Raw genomic sequence first — 14,652 nt, 5'->3', positions numbered from 1 at the left:
ATACGGACTCTTTCTCTTCCTTCCCTCTCCCTTTGTCTCTTCCTTTCTCGTCACGACCTTTCTTTCTCTCTTTTGTTCTCTTCGTTCCTTCTTCGTCTTTCCTTCCCCAATCCCCTCGTTACCCCTGCCTCTTGCCCTATCTTATCAGCCGCCTGCTCTTTACCCTTGTTCGATGCTACTGGCTTTCGTCTTCCTCTTTTCACTCGACGAGGCCCAGAGCCTTTTGCTCTGCGCCGACGAAAGGTAAAGTATCGCGAGGAGATGCAGAAATGTGTGCGCTTGCACTCGGCTGATGTGCGACTCCCACACAGTCACTGGAAGTTTGAAAAGGCCGACAGGAAAACGACCTTGACGTCGACGCGTCTTTGTCTTTGCCGTTCTCGTTCCCTTTCCTTTCCCTCCCCCAGATGAAATGCACAAAGGACGGCCATGAAATCAAGTACAGAAGGAGCACTGCAAGGCAACTTCTAAGAGAGAGAGAGAAACGAGACCAGTAACTAGGACCATGGATGAGGAGACGAGAGACGAGAAACGAGAAGAAAGCCCAGCGTTGAGTGGGAGCGAGAGAGCAAGGGCAAAAAGAGAAAGGGGCCGACTAGAAATAAGTAAGAGTATAAAACGAAGTGAAGCAAAACCAGGCAGCACTTCGAGAGAAGAGAAGAGAAATCGTAAAGAGGCGTGAGACGAGAACGAGGCAAGGCAAGTGAACGGGAGACGGAGAGGTGGGTTGGCGCGGTGAGTTGGAGAAGGGGAAAGAAAATATATGAGGTTATGGGCGGTTGGAAAGTGATGTGATGGGAGGAGGTGGTGGTGTAGTTAACGCGAGATAGAAGGACAAAAGAAAGAAGGGAAGAAAATGAACGAGAAAGCGAGACGCGACGGGAAGGAGGAAGGGAAACGAGAAAGTGACTACGAAACGAAACGAGAGAGAGAGAGGCGGGAGTGTAAAGATGAGAAAGAGATTCCGAGACGACCATATGCTAAATCTGATTCGAAACCTTCCTAGCAGAAGCAGGGCTGTCCCCAAAGCCAGGAGAATACATCGCCAGTCCCCAGTGGCTTCCTCCGTTCCTCGGTGTTCCCGAAGGACTCTCCGACGACGAGAGCTGACCCAGCGCTTCCTCAACCCCATGAGAGGGGTTGTAAGGATCGAGAGCGTCGCCGTAGGACTGGAGCAAGGCGGCTCCGGCTGGGGATTGGTTCATCGACGGGTGGAAGGGCGTTCGAGCTGGTGTTCCTCCTCCGAAGGCTGAAGGGTAGGAGTACATTCCAGCCGCTGCTTTGGGAGTGACGGAGCTAGCACCGTAGGAGATGGTTCGGCGGTTTGCTGATCCGAGGGGGGAGTGAGGAACGGCGGAGGCGTCGAAGGGGTGGGCTCCTCGACCGCCGGGAGACGAGTGGATGGGTTGCATTCCTGGAGTCTTGAGAGCGTGAGCGATGAGGGATCCGGTTTGGCTGAGCATTCGCTTGTGGCCTGAAGGATCTCGAGTTCGACTTTGAAGAGGGGATTGGTGACCGAACGTGGAAGGGAAGTTGTAGGGACGGTACGTGTCCTCCTCGTCTCCTCCGTGAGCGGTTCCTCGAACGGACGACATGGGAGAGAGCGAGATTCCAGCACTGAGTCCGGCGGCGAACCGAGGAGATCCTGGAGGTCCTGTTGCCGGTGCTCGAGACGACGATTGAGGCTGCATGTGGAAGGCTGGTTGGAGAGATCCTGAAGCGATGGGGTACTCCTTGTCGTGCGTCTCGTCTCCGATCGACATCTCCATCGTGAAGTCCTGCTCGTCGTTGTCCTCCTCCTCTGGTTCCTCCTCCTCCCTGATCCTAACGTTCTCGGGGTCGTGAAGCGAGCTCTTGATGTACTTCTGATGCGCTCGAGCTCCCTGGGTCGTTTGACGAGGCATCGTGGGGGGTCCTGGACTGGAGACGGGACTCGAGACGGAGGGAGTGAGATGAGGGAGTCCTCGAGTAGCGATGGGGTTGGCGACGACTTGTCCTTCCGAGGTGGGAGCGTCGTTCGTTCCGCTGGGAGGACCTCGAGATCGAGGACGTTGCGGAGTTGCGAAGTCGTCCTCTCCTTCGGACGCTCGGGCTGCTGCTTCGGCGGAATCCTCGTCGTCGTTGTAGTATCCGGGAGCGTGGTTGTACTGAGGACGGTAGGCGGAGGGAGGAGGAGGAGGAGCGTAGACGAGTCCAGATTGACGAGAGGACGAGAGGACTCCTGGGTGACCGGGTCCGAACGCGTCCGACGACGAAGAAGCGGTGGCCCACGACGAAGACGATGCGAAGGCAGGAGTTTCGACGGCCTTCTTCTTCTTCTGCCTCTTGGGAGGAGGAGCGGCGAGAGGAGCGACCTTCTTCTCGAGGAAGACGGACGAGCTGAAGGAAGGGGAGGGAGCTGCGTCGACGGGTTCGTCGTCGTGCTGCTCGACCTTGGGTGCGTGCGTCTCCTTCTCGTCGTCCGAATCGAAAGCGGCTGACTTCTTCGACTTCCGAGCCCTCTTCTTGGTGGGTGGGGCCATCACCGACTCGACGGCGGGTTCCGGTTGGACGACAGGAGGAGCAACGGCTCCCTTCTTTCCCTTTCCGACGGCCCCAGGTCGGCTGTTGGGAAGAAAGCAAGAAGATCGAGTCAGTTCAAGCAAGAGAGAGAGAGAGAGAAACCGCTGAACAATAGAAAGCGTCGACACACTTCTTCTTGTACCCTCCGTTGGCGAACTGAGGCTCGGCTCCTTCCTCGATCATCCAAAGGTTTCCCTTCCCAGCAGGTCCGTCGGGAGCTCTCTCCTTCTTGATGAAGCAGACGTTGAGACTGAGGTTGTGACGGATCGAGTTCATCCACCCTTGATCGGTCTTGGAGTAGAAAGGGTAGGCGGCGACGATCCAGTCGTAGATCGCGTTGAGGGAGAGTCGCTTCTCCGGATGGGCGAGGATGGCTTGACCGATGAGACCAGCGTAGGAGAAGCAGGGTTTGGTGGTTGGACGGGGACCTTCAGGAAGACCTTGAGGTGGGAGATCGGCTTCTCGTTGAACTTCGGGAGAGGCTGAGAAAAAGGGAGAACAATCAGTACGAGAGCTCGAAGACGCGTCGAGACGATGCGAAGGAGAGAAACCGAACTCACCAGTCTCACCACTCGACTTCGCAGCCTTCTTGCCCTTTCCACCCTTCCCCTTTCCCTTCTTCTTCCCCGTCGTCGACTCCTCCGGCGTAGCCTCCCTCTCCTTCCCCTTCCGACTCTGACGCTTCTGCTCCTCCTCAACCTCCTCCTCGAGCTCGTCCTGCTCGAACTCATCCTCCTCAGCCTCGAGCTCCGACTCGTCCGACTCTCCAGCATCGCTCAATCCCATCTCTCCTCTCCTCTTGAGGATGGGGAGGTAGGAATCCTTGTTGCTCTCCGACTCGTCCTCGACCTTCGCAGGAGAGGAATAGCCAGCGTGCTCGGACGCCAACTGACCAGCGTGGAGCAAGCTTCCCATTCGACTTCCTCCTGCGATGGCGCTGTGAGGAGCGTAGAGATGGGCTCCTCCTCCTGAGTCGAAGACGGAACCTTCCTCGCCGTGGTGAGAGGAGTTGGAGGATCCCTCGTCCGAGACGAAGGGAAGATCGACGGCTTGACGTCCTGGAGTAGCGTACTCGTCCTCCTCTCCGCCGCTGGATCGTTCCGAAGATCTCGAAGCGGGTCGACTGATTCCTCCGTCTCCTGAAACGATGGATCCTGCCGAAGACGATCGCTGAGATCCGACGACCGGTCCGGAAGGCGACGAGGACCAGTAGCAGTCCTTGTCCTGACGAGGAGATTGAGCGAGTTGGCCTGCGAAGGCCGCTTTGATGAGACCGGGAGGAGCGTGGTAGGGAGAGGCGACGGCAGCTGTTGGGCTGGAGTGGATGGAGGAGGCGTTGGCTCGAGGTAGGTTGGTGATGAAGGGATCGGAGAGGGTTCGGTTGGCCATGGGCATCGACGACGACGCGTGAAGGTACGAGGTTTGGGCTTGGTGGGAGGAGGAAGAGGCAGGCTCGTTGAAAGAAACGGCTCGAGAGAAGCCTCCTGACCGCTCCTGCTGGTTGCCGAACTGGGCTTGGTAGTAGGAGTTTGGGTTCTGAGGAAGACCGAGTCCGAAGGACTGATGTTCGACGGGAGAGTCTTCGTTGGCTGTCAACGATGCTGCTCGTCCGAGGCCTTGGGGGAGAGGGTAAACGAAAGGACCGGAGCCTTGGGAGGTGTTAGAGCTGAGAGGGATGGGGTGGTTGTGCTGAGAGAATCCTCCTCCTCCGAGGGGAGGCGTCTTGCCCTCCTTGTGCTCCTTCCATCGTCGCTGCTCGTCTCCCTTCACTTGAGCGTCTCCACCGAGAAGGTTGTCTAGCAGCCCGCCCGTCTTCATGTCTCCCTCCACGTTCTCCCCCTCCTCCTGCGACGACGGCTCCTCGACGACGACGGTAGCAGCGACCGACTGGTGATGGTGGTGAGCGTCTCCGAGGTACGGCGACGGCGTCCTCTCGATGGATTCGTCCTCTTCCTCGTCGACCTCCATCCCTCCTCCTTCTCCAATGAGCACCCCCAGCGAGTCCTCTTCCTCCGAGAGCAAGGAATCCGTGCTCAGTCTCCGTTTCAGCGTCGAGGGACGCGACGCGAGAACCTCCTCGAGGGAAGGACGGCTGCGGACAACTTTGGGAGGTGAAGGGTTCCGTGAGGAGGAGGGAGGAGGAGCGTTGTTGTTGAAGGAAGGGTGACGGCTGAAGGAAGGAGTGAGGATCCGAGGAGAGGCGGAGGTTTGGGTGGGTTGGGTTTGGAAAGGGTTGGAGGAAGGGGCGAACTGAACGACCGACGTCGAGGAGGCTGAAGATTGGAAGTCTGGTTGTTCCTGCTGTTGAGGTTGGGTCGACCGAGACGAGGAGGTGCTGCTAGCTGGCGAGACTCCGTTCTGAGCGATGAACCTGTAGAGAAGGAAGAAGGAGAGGACGAGAGAAAGGGAATGAGCAAAAGAAGGGAAGAAGCGGTTGTTTCTTGAACTCAAGACGTTCGAGCTTCCGACCTTCGATCCCTTCCCTTCCCTTCCCATCCGTCCTCCTTCCCTTCCCTCTGCTACTGGAAAACCAAACGAGCACGGGGAGAAGATAGTACTTACTGCCTCATCTGTTCCATTGCGAGAGCTATCTTTGTCTTGTCCGTGAGGCTGCTAGCGAGGTCCAACGAGACGGGGCTGGAGGAGAGGGCTGCTGGGAGGGGAGTTGTGGGTTGTAGCTTGTTAGGCGAAGAGAACATCAACACCTGCCAGAGGTGCAGTTGAAAAGAAAAGAGAAAGGTAAGGAGCGTATTAGGATGAAGGGGAGGAAGAAGAGAAGAGGTGTTGAAGTGGTTTGAACGAACGAGGAGAGGGAGGTTCGGAGAAGAAGGTTTCGTAGGAACGCGAGGGAGGAGGCGGGTTCGAAAGAAGGTCGGTTCGACAGAGAAGAACGAACTATCGAAGTCCGTAAAAGAGGTGGATGGATTGAAGGGAGGTGGGGGAAGGGATGGATATAATCTGTAAAATTGACGGAAGAAGGTGGGAGGAGGTGGGAGGAGTGGAAGGACGGAGGGGAGGGGAGGGAGGGAGCAAAGGGAAGGAGAAGCGTGAGCATCCTTGATTCACCAGTCCTAGACGCAATTGTTTTTGAGAAGACATCCTGGAGAATTCTCATGGATCCGAAACTGGTCCGGTAGAGGACTCCGCCCATCTTGAACTCGGGCAGAAGGGGGAAGAGAGGCGAGAGAAGAGCACTCACGGAACAAGGGGGAGGACGAGGTTCCTTTCACTTTCCCTCGACGCTACCAGGCGAGAAGTTTTTCGCTGGGATAATTTCCAAGATACAGAGTCTATACGACTGAGGGGGGTGCTGTGCAGACGAGGGCTGAGGGAGGAGAGAAGGGGGTAGAGAGAGGTGAGGTGCTGAGGCAGAGAGGGAGTTGGGAGAGAGAAACTGTTTACCGCTCCTCCTTCCTCCCCTTCCTCCCCTTCCCCAGAGCTTGGAGAGAGGGAGCGTCATCTCTTTCCATCTTTTTCGTCGAAGAAGAAAACCTTCATCCTCGAGCAGAGTCTCGTCTGAGGATAGCAGCGAAAGCGGAGCAGGTTTTTGGAAGAAGAAAAACAAACGGGAAGAAACACCCCTGAGGGAAGGAAAATCGAGTCTTGACGCGTCGAAGCTTAACAACAGGACGCGTCTCTCCTTTCTGTCTCGCCCTCCCTTTGATCGCGTTTTCCCATCATGCTTCTTCCCTTTCACTGTGCCATTACTCAAGATCGGACTTCCCTCCACTGCAGCTCTATCAGTCGAAGCGGTTGCTATTGAAAACCTACGAGGAAGATGATCGAACAGACCGCGCGGAAGCTCGATCAGTCGCGTCGAGATGGAGCCTGAACCATCTCCTCGCTCCTTCTCTCCTCTTCCCTCCGATTCAAAGAGCTCTCTCAATGGTCGGAAATCTGCCAAAGCAAAGTATGGATTTATCGCTCAGCGTACTAGAGAACAGCGGAGCAGGAACCAAAGCAAAAAAAGCAACCTATCGTCAATCACCTCGTCGCGTCGAGCTCATCGTCCATCTCCTCCCCTTTGAACCCGCCTTCTTCACTTTCTCCGCACCTAACCCATCTTATCACGCACCCTGGAGTCCCCCACTGACTCCAGTTCCAACACTCTTCAAAATCCATTTCCCGCCTTGTTCCCTTCTTCCTCTCCAGCTCGTCTTCCGAGCAGAGAAGTCTGATCCGGCGGTTGCTGACCGTGAGGACGAAGAGAAGAGACTACAGCGAACAGGTCATTAAGTTAATAAGTCTACAGAAAGGGACATCGTTTGGGTTTTGGTAAAATGTTCAGAGCGGTTTCGTTCTCTAGATATCCGTCATCGTCTCCCTCGACCTCGATCATCGCACCTCCTTCCTCTCACCCTGCCTCTCCGTATCCACTCCGTCCACTCCAAGATTAGCCATCTCCATTGAAGTAATCTTCTGGTCGTCTCCACCTGCGAGGGTCGCCTCTGCTTCCAGGAAAGACTTGTCGAGCACGGGAGGTCCTCCTCCTCCTTCGACGTCCAGCGTTTGAGAGCTCGCCGACGAGAGCGCTCCCTTCTTCGTACGACGATGTCCCAGTACTGGAATGGATCGAAGGAAAGCGATAACGATGATGAATCCAGTCATCGAGAAGGCGAAGCACGTCCATCTGAGGGAGAAAAGACGTCGAGTCAGGTTCGAGAGGAGCTCGGGAGCTACGAGGAGAGGAAAACTCACTGAGCAGCCTTGATCCCCTGGAAGAGAGCTTCGAGAGGAATCTCGACGTCGGCTTCACCACCGGTTCCTGCAAGTTCTGGGGCTGCTTTGACCTGAGCGGCGTTCTTGACGACAGTCGAGATCGCTAGACCGAACGCAACACCGAGCTGAAGAAGAGAACAGAGAGGGTTTCAGCTTTTTGACGAGTAATCGGGAGCCAGAAGTCAAGAGCGTACCTGAGTGAAAGTTTGGAAGAGCCCTGGGAGAAGAAACGTAAAGTTGAGGAGTCAGCGACGCTTCGACGACGAGGAGGACGGAAAAAGCTCACCTCCACAAAGAGCCTGCTCGTTGGGCTTAGCAATCGCAGCGATATAGATAGAAGACGTCGCGTCTGTATTAGAAGATCCGACACAGACGGAGGGTCAGTTCAGAATCGACAGGAAAGGAGTGATGGTCGAATAGATCGACTGACAGATCGCGTCCGCCCCAATGACCGAGCAGAAGAGAGAAGGGAACCCCATGGCCCAGTAGGTGATGGAAGGAACGATGTTCGCAAACAGAACACAAGAGAACTGTAGAGAACGGGACCCGAGAGTCAGGTTACGGTCGGGGGACGAGTTCGGAGGGAGAGACTCACGGCTGTTCCGAGAGCTCCCACAACGAGCAGCATCCATCCGGGCACGTAAGGGACGACCAGTGCAAAGACAAAGTTGACGAGCACACCGCTGAAGAAACGAAAGAGGGGAGGTCAACTTGCGAAGAGCGAAGGAAGGAGGGGAAAGAAGCCGGCCATCTTCGTTCTCTTTGCAACGCGATGGAAAAGTAGAAAGACGTACCTGACAGCAGTCGGAAGCATCCTGACCATGGTAGCCATGGGAGAGAGTCCAGCGTAGGTTTGATAGTAAACTGGGAAACACGGCGAACAAAAAAGATGAGCGACGCGTCTCGGGGTTGAAGAGAGAGAGACGAACTGATACGTACGGACGGCGTAAAGAAGCAGCGGCTGGAAGGAACCCCAGACCAGGAACCCGAGGATCAGAACCCAAGCGATCTTCTCTCGTGAGAAGATCTCGAGAGGAAGGAGAGGAGGGACGCTGAACCGATCCGATTTGACGAGGAATCGCTCCCAGGCGAAGAAGGCGACGAGCAGAAGCACCGAAAGGATGAGGAAAGCGATGATGTCTGTGGCCGAGGGAGATGGAGGTCAGTGAAGAGTATTCGAGAAGGAGAGAAACCCGAGTCGACGAAAGACGTACAGGGAGTTTTCCAAGTGTCGGGAGCGATGGGTCCTTGACTGAGAGCGAAAGTGAGGAGGACGAGACCTGCTATGGCCAGGAAAGTTCCGAGATAGTCCACACCTATTGAAAAGGAAGCGGGGGGAGGGGGGAGGGAGAGGTCGTTTGAGCTTGGGCTTTGTGAAAAAAAGGGAAGGTGAAGCGAAAAGAAGACGTCGAGAACTTACGCGTGTCTCGTCCGGGCTCCAGTCGGTCCTGAGGTACGACGAAGTACCCCAGAACTAAGGGAATGACAGTTACGCCAGCCGTGAACCAGAACAGGGTCCTCCAAGTTGAATACTGAGTGAAAACTCCTCCGAAGACGGAACCTGGAAGACGCGAATGAAGAGAGGAAAGACGAGCGCCGTTCAGCATTTGGTCTTTCTTCATCTAGCCTCTTTCCTTCCCCCCACGTCACCGACGGCCTGTAAAGAATCCATCGAGTCTGCTGGAGCGAAGAAAATGAGAAGGTGAAAGAAGGACTGACCGAAACCCGATCCTACGGGAGCTCCCGCTGAGAAGCAGGCAAAGGCAATCGCTCTATAGGGAGAGGTCGCAGGGAAGGTATGGGCGAGAATCGAAACAGCAGCTGGAATCGAAGCTGCTCCTCCAGCTCCCTGTTTTGGCGTAGAAGTAAGAGAGAAGAGCGATTAGTGGAAGGCCTCTCGCGTCGTCTTCTCTCCCTCTGAAAGCTGCCTCGAATGGCTTCGAAATCTCTGTAGGTTTGTAATCACAACTCAGCTGGAAGAGATGAGCACTGACCTGGAAAGCTCGGAAGATGTTCAACTGGATCTCTGTTTGAGAAAGAGCTGCTGCGATGTTCTGAAAGACGGTTAGAGAAAAGCGAGACCTCGGTCAGCCTTTCTCAACCTCGGAAACGAGCTCGATCCCAGGTAAGATCACTCACGCTAACAACGAAGAGGACGATACCTCCGAGGAACACTGCGAAGAAGAAGAAGAAGAAAAAAAGGAGGTCAACAGGCGTCCAGACGCGTTCCGAAACTCGAGGTCGACGAAACGAGAATCGTACTGCGACGCGCCCCGTAGATATCTGAGATTCGACCAGCAGGAAGAATCAGACAACCCTGACAGATGGAAATCAAGAAAGGGCAGTAGAGGGAGAGTCAGAGTCAATGGAGAAGTGCAAAGAGCAAGTTGGGAACAAGGAGGAGGGAGGGGAAGGGGACGGAAGGGGTATCGGGGGGAGCAGAAGGAAATGGCAGAAAGGAAAAGGAGGCTCACCGACGCAAGCGACATAGCAGTAATCGGCCATTCGATTCTTGAGGAAGGGATGTCGAGCTCCGCCGAGATCGAGCTGAACGAAGAGAAGAAGTTAGGTCAGTTGGGAAGCGAACGAGCTTTTAGTGGGAAGCAGGCAGGGCAGGACGAGGGGTGGGGATCAGACACGTACGGAAGAGCAATGTTGAGACTTCCTTGACTCAACACGTTCATCACCATCAGCAAGCATACCGAGAACTGAAGGGAAAGGAAGGAAAGGAAGGTTGAAGGAGAAGGAAGGGAAGGTCAGACGAGGGAAGGAAAGTTGAGCTCGGACAGAGAGAGAGGAAAGAAGCGCCTTCGACTCACGACGAGAGTGATGTTTTGGGCAGACGTCCGCTCCTCCGGCACCCCATCTTCGTTGAGCACCTCCTTAGCAGGCTTGAGGAACGAAGGGATCTTGAACTTCATTCCTTTCAGAGAGAGAGAGCTTGTGGTGGTGGGAAGTCAAACTTAGCTGTTTCGCTCTTGAGGCTCGACCCCGGCCGACTTCCTTCCCCCGCCTCCCCTCCTCGTTTCTTTGACGACCCTGACTCCCCTTCGCGTCGATGTCGCGACGGAAATGAGAAGCTTGTACATCGGAAGAAGATCTGGGAACGACTCGAAAACGAATCATGTTGATAGATCTAATCAAAACGAAGGACCTGCCAACCCATGGCGAACTCGTCCTTTTCCCACACCACCGTCCCTTTCGATCCTTCCCCTCCGGCTCCCATGGCCACGAAGAGAGGCAAGAGATGCTCGGGGGACGGATGGGACCTCTTGTAGGCTTTGTGGGTGAGCAGAGCGGAGGGGGCATCCGAGAGACGCGTTGGAGAAGCGACGAGGGAGGAGATTCTGTTCGCGTTGCGCAAGTTCCAGCATCGAGATCAATTGGCCTCGGTCAACGCGTCGGAGCTTCCAACAGGAAAGGAAAGCTAAACTTACGCTGACATGAACTCCTTCCCGTAAGATGAAGGTCGGTTTCCCATCATCAGTTCTCGCAGGGCGTGCACGCTGACAGGAAACACAGGAGAGAGGTCAGACGCGTCGAGTGAACGAGGAAGACACGACGACTGAGAGAAGGAGAACCCACGACTGTCCAGATCCAACGACGACGACACCTTCGTCTCTCAGTTTCTCGAGAGCCAGACCCAGCTTGATGGAGCTCTCAGCGGAAGAATCTCCGGGCAGAGAAACCTGAACGATCGGGAACGAGGAGGGCTTGTGGTCGGGGAAAAGGACCTTGAAAGGGACTGCGAGATAGAAACGAACGCAATGTTACGCGTCAGGTCCACTTCTATGTATCTTATGCAACTGGTTGTAGTAGGTTGAAGCACTCACTCCAAGCTCCATGATCCAACCCTCGTCCCTTTCCTCCCACGCCCGTCACGCCAACCCCTCCCTCCTTCAGCTTCTTCTTCGTCAACTCCACCAACCAAGGCTGGGAAACAGAGTTGAACTTCTGCTCGTAGAACTTGGGAGGGAAGCCGTAGAAGTCGTAGATGAGAGGGGTTTGCGAGACTTCGTTGACTGATCAAGACGAGAGGCCGGAAAGGAGGAAGGGTCAGCGGCAAGCTCTCTATAGACTTCCCCCTACTGAATCCAACACAATCTCAACAGCCCAGCAGCACCGAAACAAATGCGAGATCTCTCTCCACCCCAAACACTCACTCAAAACATCCTTCGAGCCCGTATCGTCGTTCTCCCAGTGCGCACTAACGACGACCAACCCTCTCGGGTTCAACGCCTGGATCTCCTTCCCCGTCTTGACCCACTGCAGGTAAGGCGAGCTTTGAGGCTCGAAGATCGTAGGAGGTCCACCTGAAATCAAAAACAACGAAAGGCGGTCGGTCAGATCCGTTTTGTTTTGTTCATTATTAGAGCTCAACTTCCCTCCTTCTTTGATGAAGAGGAGAAGCTAGGCTCGGAGAAAGGATCGTACCTACCGTGAGAGATGAAGTAAGCAGGCATTCGCTTGAACGTCGATGAAACAGCCGAGACGACGGCGGCGGCGGTGGGGGAGGAAGACATGGCGATGGTTGAAAGGTCGGAGGGGAGGGAGATGTTGGTGGTTGAAGGACGGTTGGTGTATAAGAGGAAGAAGAACGAAGCGATAGCTACGAGAAGGGCGAGGATCGAAGGGGTGGTGGTTGGTGAGGAGAACAAGGAGGCCATAGACTGAAAGGCGGGTCGTCGTTGGGAGGAACAAGAAAGGGAAGGAGCGAGATTGTTCAGCTCGGAGGGTTCGGAGCTGACGAGAAAGGACGGATGTCATTGATTGAATTACTAAGAAAGCCTGGGACAAATTTTCCCACGCTTTAAGGGTGTGTGGGATTAAGGGAGCTTGAGGAGGGCTGGGTAGGTTTGAGAAGGTGTAAGAATGAGGCAAGGCGAAGGGAGATCTTGGTTGTTTGGTTTTCTCGAGTCGAGATCTCGACGCGTATCCCCTCCCACCTCGCTCCCCTTCTCCCCAGCAGAACAAAGGCGAGGTCGTAAGAATCATGAAGAAGTAACCAACGAACCGACTACAGCATACAAAGAAGAAATTAAACAGAGCCTCGTCGTCGAAGAAAAGAAAGCAAAAGCAAAATAAACGTCCAACGAAACGAACGAACGCGTCCCCTCCCCTTCCCTCAGTTCCTCCCCCTCCCCTTCCTCAACCCCTCCGCCAACCCCCTCGCCTCCTCCTCATCCACCACCACCCCATGCACCTTCCCCAGATGTCTCCTCAGATCGTACGCCCTGCTGAACCTATACCCACACGCCTCCTCCTCCTCGCGCCCTCCTCCGGCTCCAAGGAGCTGATTCCCAGCACTAACGAGCACCCCTTCCCTCCCGTACGGACACGCGATCTTGCGTTCCGAAACGTACGTCGTCCCCGTTAGCTCTCCTAGCAGGCGAGCGTCGGCGTCGGCGGTGTCTTGGTCGGAATTTGGATCGTCGTCGTAGGAGGGGTTGAGGTGGGAAGGGTGGGAGGGGTTGGAAGAAGAAGGATGGGAGGTTGAGAGATGTCGTTGAAGGAGGTGGTTGTGGCCGTAGGTTTTGGTGCAGTGGGGAGCGTGAGGGCAGACGAAGGGACGGAGGTGGAGGTGGATGGTTTGGTGGTGGGTTTTGAGAGCTTTTTTCTGATGAACGACGAACGACGAAAGACGAAGCGAAAAAGGTGAGTTAACTGAATGATGAGGGAGAGAGAGAGAGGAGAAACGAGAGCGGGAAGAGAAGGGAAATGAGAGAGGCGAGGAGACGAGACGAGACGAAAACGACGCGTCTCGAAAGACTCACCGACTTGAACCCCTTCCCACACCCTCCTTGCTCACAAACGAAGTCCTTCCCCGCCACGCTCACACTTCTCCTTCTCACCTTCCTGCTCTTCCCCTCTTTCCCATCCTCCCCGTCCTCCTCGTCCTCAACGAAACTCCTCCTCCTCTTCCTCCCTCTCCCCTCCTCCCCCTCCGCCTCCTCCTCCTTCTTCTCCTCCTCCTTCCCCAACAACCTATCATCCTCCTCCCTCTCCCTATGCACCTTCAAATGCGCCTTCAACCCTTTCCGACTCTTGAACGCCGGTCTCTGTTTGCACTCGTCGTGAGGGCACGACGGAGGGTGAGCGGTGGAGACGTGAGCTCGGAGGAGGGACCAGGTGGGGAAGCTCAGGCCGGACGAAGGGTGGGAGGGGTGCGTGCAGAGATAGCGGGATTCTGAAAACAAAAATAGAAGGGAGTGATCAGTGAGAATGGGAAGAAGAAAAGAGAGAGCGAGAAGGAAAAGAACGCGAAAGAGGCCCACCATCGTGCATCTTGCCGTGCTGACGAAGTTTCTGAGAGGTAGGGAAGGATTTCTCGCAGGTGGGATCGGGACAAGCGAAAGGTTTCGTTCCTGGAGGGGAGTGTTCGGCGGCGTGGTGGGACCGAAGTTGGTGCGAGAGAGAGAAGGAGGAGGGACAGAGGGCGCACTACCGAGAGAGGTGGAACGAAGAAACGAACGCGAGTCAGCGACGAGTATTCCTCTCTGAAGACGCTCTAAGAAACGATCCGGAAACAAGATAGTAGGGATCGAAACCCTACCGGATATCTTCCCTCCCCACACCCTTCCTCGTGCCTCCTGAGATGCTGACTCGTCCAGAACCTCTTGTTGCACCCGTCTTTGCCGCACTCGAACGGTTTATCCGACTCGGGCAGATGGGTTCGGATGTGAGCTTGGAGGTGGGTAGGGCGAGTGAACGAGAGGGAGCAATGAGGGCACGAGTGAGGGCGCTGCATCGACATCGAAGAAGGAGAAAGGTGAGCTCGACTCGTTCCCTCGTTGGAAGCTCATTCCTGAAGAAAGGATGAAAACGAACCTCTCCTGTATGAGTCAAGATGTGCTCGTCGAGTCTTGCCTTCTTGGTGAAGGATTTGGTGCATTCGGAAGGAGAGAAGCTGCAGATGAACTGGCGATTCGAAGACGACGAGGTGGAGGGAGAGGAAGGGAGGGAGGAGCGTTGTCGACCTTTGCCCTTGTTGGATCGTCCAGGAGAGCATTCCTCGTCCACTTCGACAGAGACTTGAACATCCGATCCAGAGTCGTCTTCGTACTCCTGATGCTCGTGGTGGTGTTGTTGGGAGTGAGGATGGGAAAGAGAGGAAGAGGAGGAAGCCGTCGCGTTCGTGTTCGTTGTTGAGCTCGCGACGACGCTTCGGGACGAGGAAGCAAGAGCGTTCGTTTGAGGTTGCTGCTGGTGGATTCGTTGAGTGGGTATCAGAACTTGAACCGACATCTGGAAAAGTTAGAAGTTGGGCTTCGGGATGGAAGTTGGGAAGAACTTCACAAAACGAGGTGGAGTTTGAACTTCTTCGACGACCGCAGGCCGAGTCCAAATTCGACCTCTCCTGCCTCTTCTTTC

General features: G+C 55.3%; 4 protein-coding genes across 4 annotated transcripts; all 4 read right to left on the bottom strand.

Moving 5' to 3' along the window:
* Positions 1 to 2,724: 2,724 nt before the first annotated feature.
* Positions 2,725 to 2,970, bottom strand: BDY24DRAFT_334903 (forkhead box transcription factor; the record flags this gene model as incomplete). Its single annotated transcript, XM_076637170.1, has 1 exon — positions 2,725 to 2,970. A coding segment is annotated over one exon (246 nt), but the record flags the coding sequence as incomplete, so codon positions are not given.
* Positions 2,971 to 6,460: 3,490 nt separating this feature from the next.
* On the bottom strand, positions 6,461 to 10,229 carry BDY24DRAFT_403456 (efflux transporter). The gene is made up of 17 exons (XM_076642378.1): positions 10,101 to 10,229; positions 9,925 to 9,989; positions 9,756 to 9,828; positions 9,544 to 9,598; positions 9,421 to 9,455; positions 9,276 to 9,335; positions 9,001 to 9,130; positions 8,702 to 8,842; positions 8,496 to 8,597; positions 8,221 to 8,421; positions 8,076 to 8,145; positions 7,877 to 7,964; positions 7,712 to 7,811; positions 7,568 to 7,630; positions 7,476 to 7,498; positions 7,261 to 7,406; positions 6,461 to 7,192 (listed from the first exon to the last, which is right to left on the bottom strand). The coding sequence occupies exons 1-17, from the start codon at positions 10,200 to 10,202 to the stop codon at positions 6,898 to 6,900; spliced, it is 1,749 nt and encodes a 582-aa protein (XP_076492499.1). The 5' UTR covers positions 10,203 to 10,229; the 3' UTR covers positions 6,461 to 6,897.
* Positions 10,230 to 10,387: 158 nt separating this feature from the next.
* Positions 10,388 to 11,966, bottom strand: BDY24DRAFT_403450 (DODA-type extradiol aromatic ring-opening family dioxygenase). The gene is made up of 6 exons (XM_076642377.1): positions 11,720 to 11,966; positions 11,445 to 11,594; positions 11,115 to 11,303; positions 10,867 to 11,026; positions 10,719 to 10,787; positions 10,388 to 10,628 (listed from the first exon to the last, which is right to left on the bottom strand). Exons 1-6 carry the CDS (start codon positions 11,946 to 11,948, stop codon positions 10,418 to 10,420), a joined length of 1,008 nt encoding a protein of 335 aa, XP_076492498.1. The 5' UTR covers positions 11,949 to 11,966; the 3' UTR covers positions 10,388 to 10,417.
* Positions 11,967 to 12,406: 440 nt separating this feature from the next.
* BDY24DRAFT_356076 (C2H2-type zinc finger protein) lies at positions 12,407 to 14,605 on the bottom strand (the record flags this gene model as incomplete). The annotated part of the gene is made up of 6 exons (XM_076637794.1): positions 14,110 to 14,605; positions 13,835 to 14,023; positions 13,557 to 13,722; positions 13,264 to 13,468; positions 13,056 to 13,194; positions 12,407 to 12,898 (listed from the first exon to the last, which is right to left on the bottom strand). Exons 1-6 carry the CDS (start codon positions 14,524 to 14,526, stop codon positions 12,407 to 12,409), a joined length of 1,608 nt encoding a protein of 535 aa, XP_076492497.1. The 5' UTR covers positions 14,527 to 14,605.
* Between the last annotated feature and the right edge of the window lie 47 nt (positions 14,606 to 14,652).

This window comes from Mrakia frigida, assembly GCF_051309035.1.
Source record: "Mrakia frigida strain ATCC 22029 unplaced genomic scaffold BDY24scaffold_46, whole genome shotgun sequence".
NCBI classification, from domain to species: domain Eukaryota; kingdom Fungi; phylum Basidiomycota; class Tremellomycetes; order Cystofilobasidiales; family Mrakiaceae; genus Mrakia; species Mrakia frigida.
Note: the sequence above shows the minus strand (reverse complement) of the source record. Positions and strands in the feature narration are given on the sequence as shown.

Coding starts and splice junctions, on each gene's coding strand:
- BDY24DRAFT_403456 (XM_076642378.1), bottom strand. CDS start 10,202: ATGAAGTTCAAGATCCCTTCGTTCCTCAAGCCTGCTAAGGAGGTGCTC. Junction 8,843..9,000: donor TCCCGTAGGATCGGGTTTCG/GTCAGTCCTTCT, acceptor CGCGTCTTCCAG/GTTCCGTCTTCGGAGGAGTT. Junction 8,598..8,701: donor GGAGCCCGGACGAGACACGC/GTAAGTTCTCGA, acceptor CCTTTTCAATAG/GTGTGGACTATCTCGGAACT.
- BDY24DRAFT_403450 (XM_076642377.1), bottom strand. CDS start 11,948: ATGGCCTCCTTGTTCTCCTCACCAACCACCACCCCTTCGATCCTCGCC. Junction 11,595..11,719: donor TGCTTACTTCATCTCTCACG/GTAGGTACGATC, acceptor TTTTGATTTCAG/GTGGACCTCCTACGATCTTC. Junction 11,027..11,114: donor GTTGGATCATGGAGCTTGGA/GTGAGTGCTTCA, acceptor TCTATCTCGCAG/TCCCTTTCAAGGTCCTTTTC.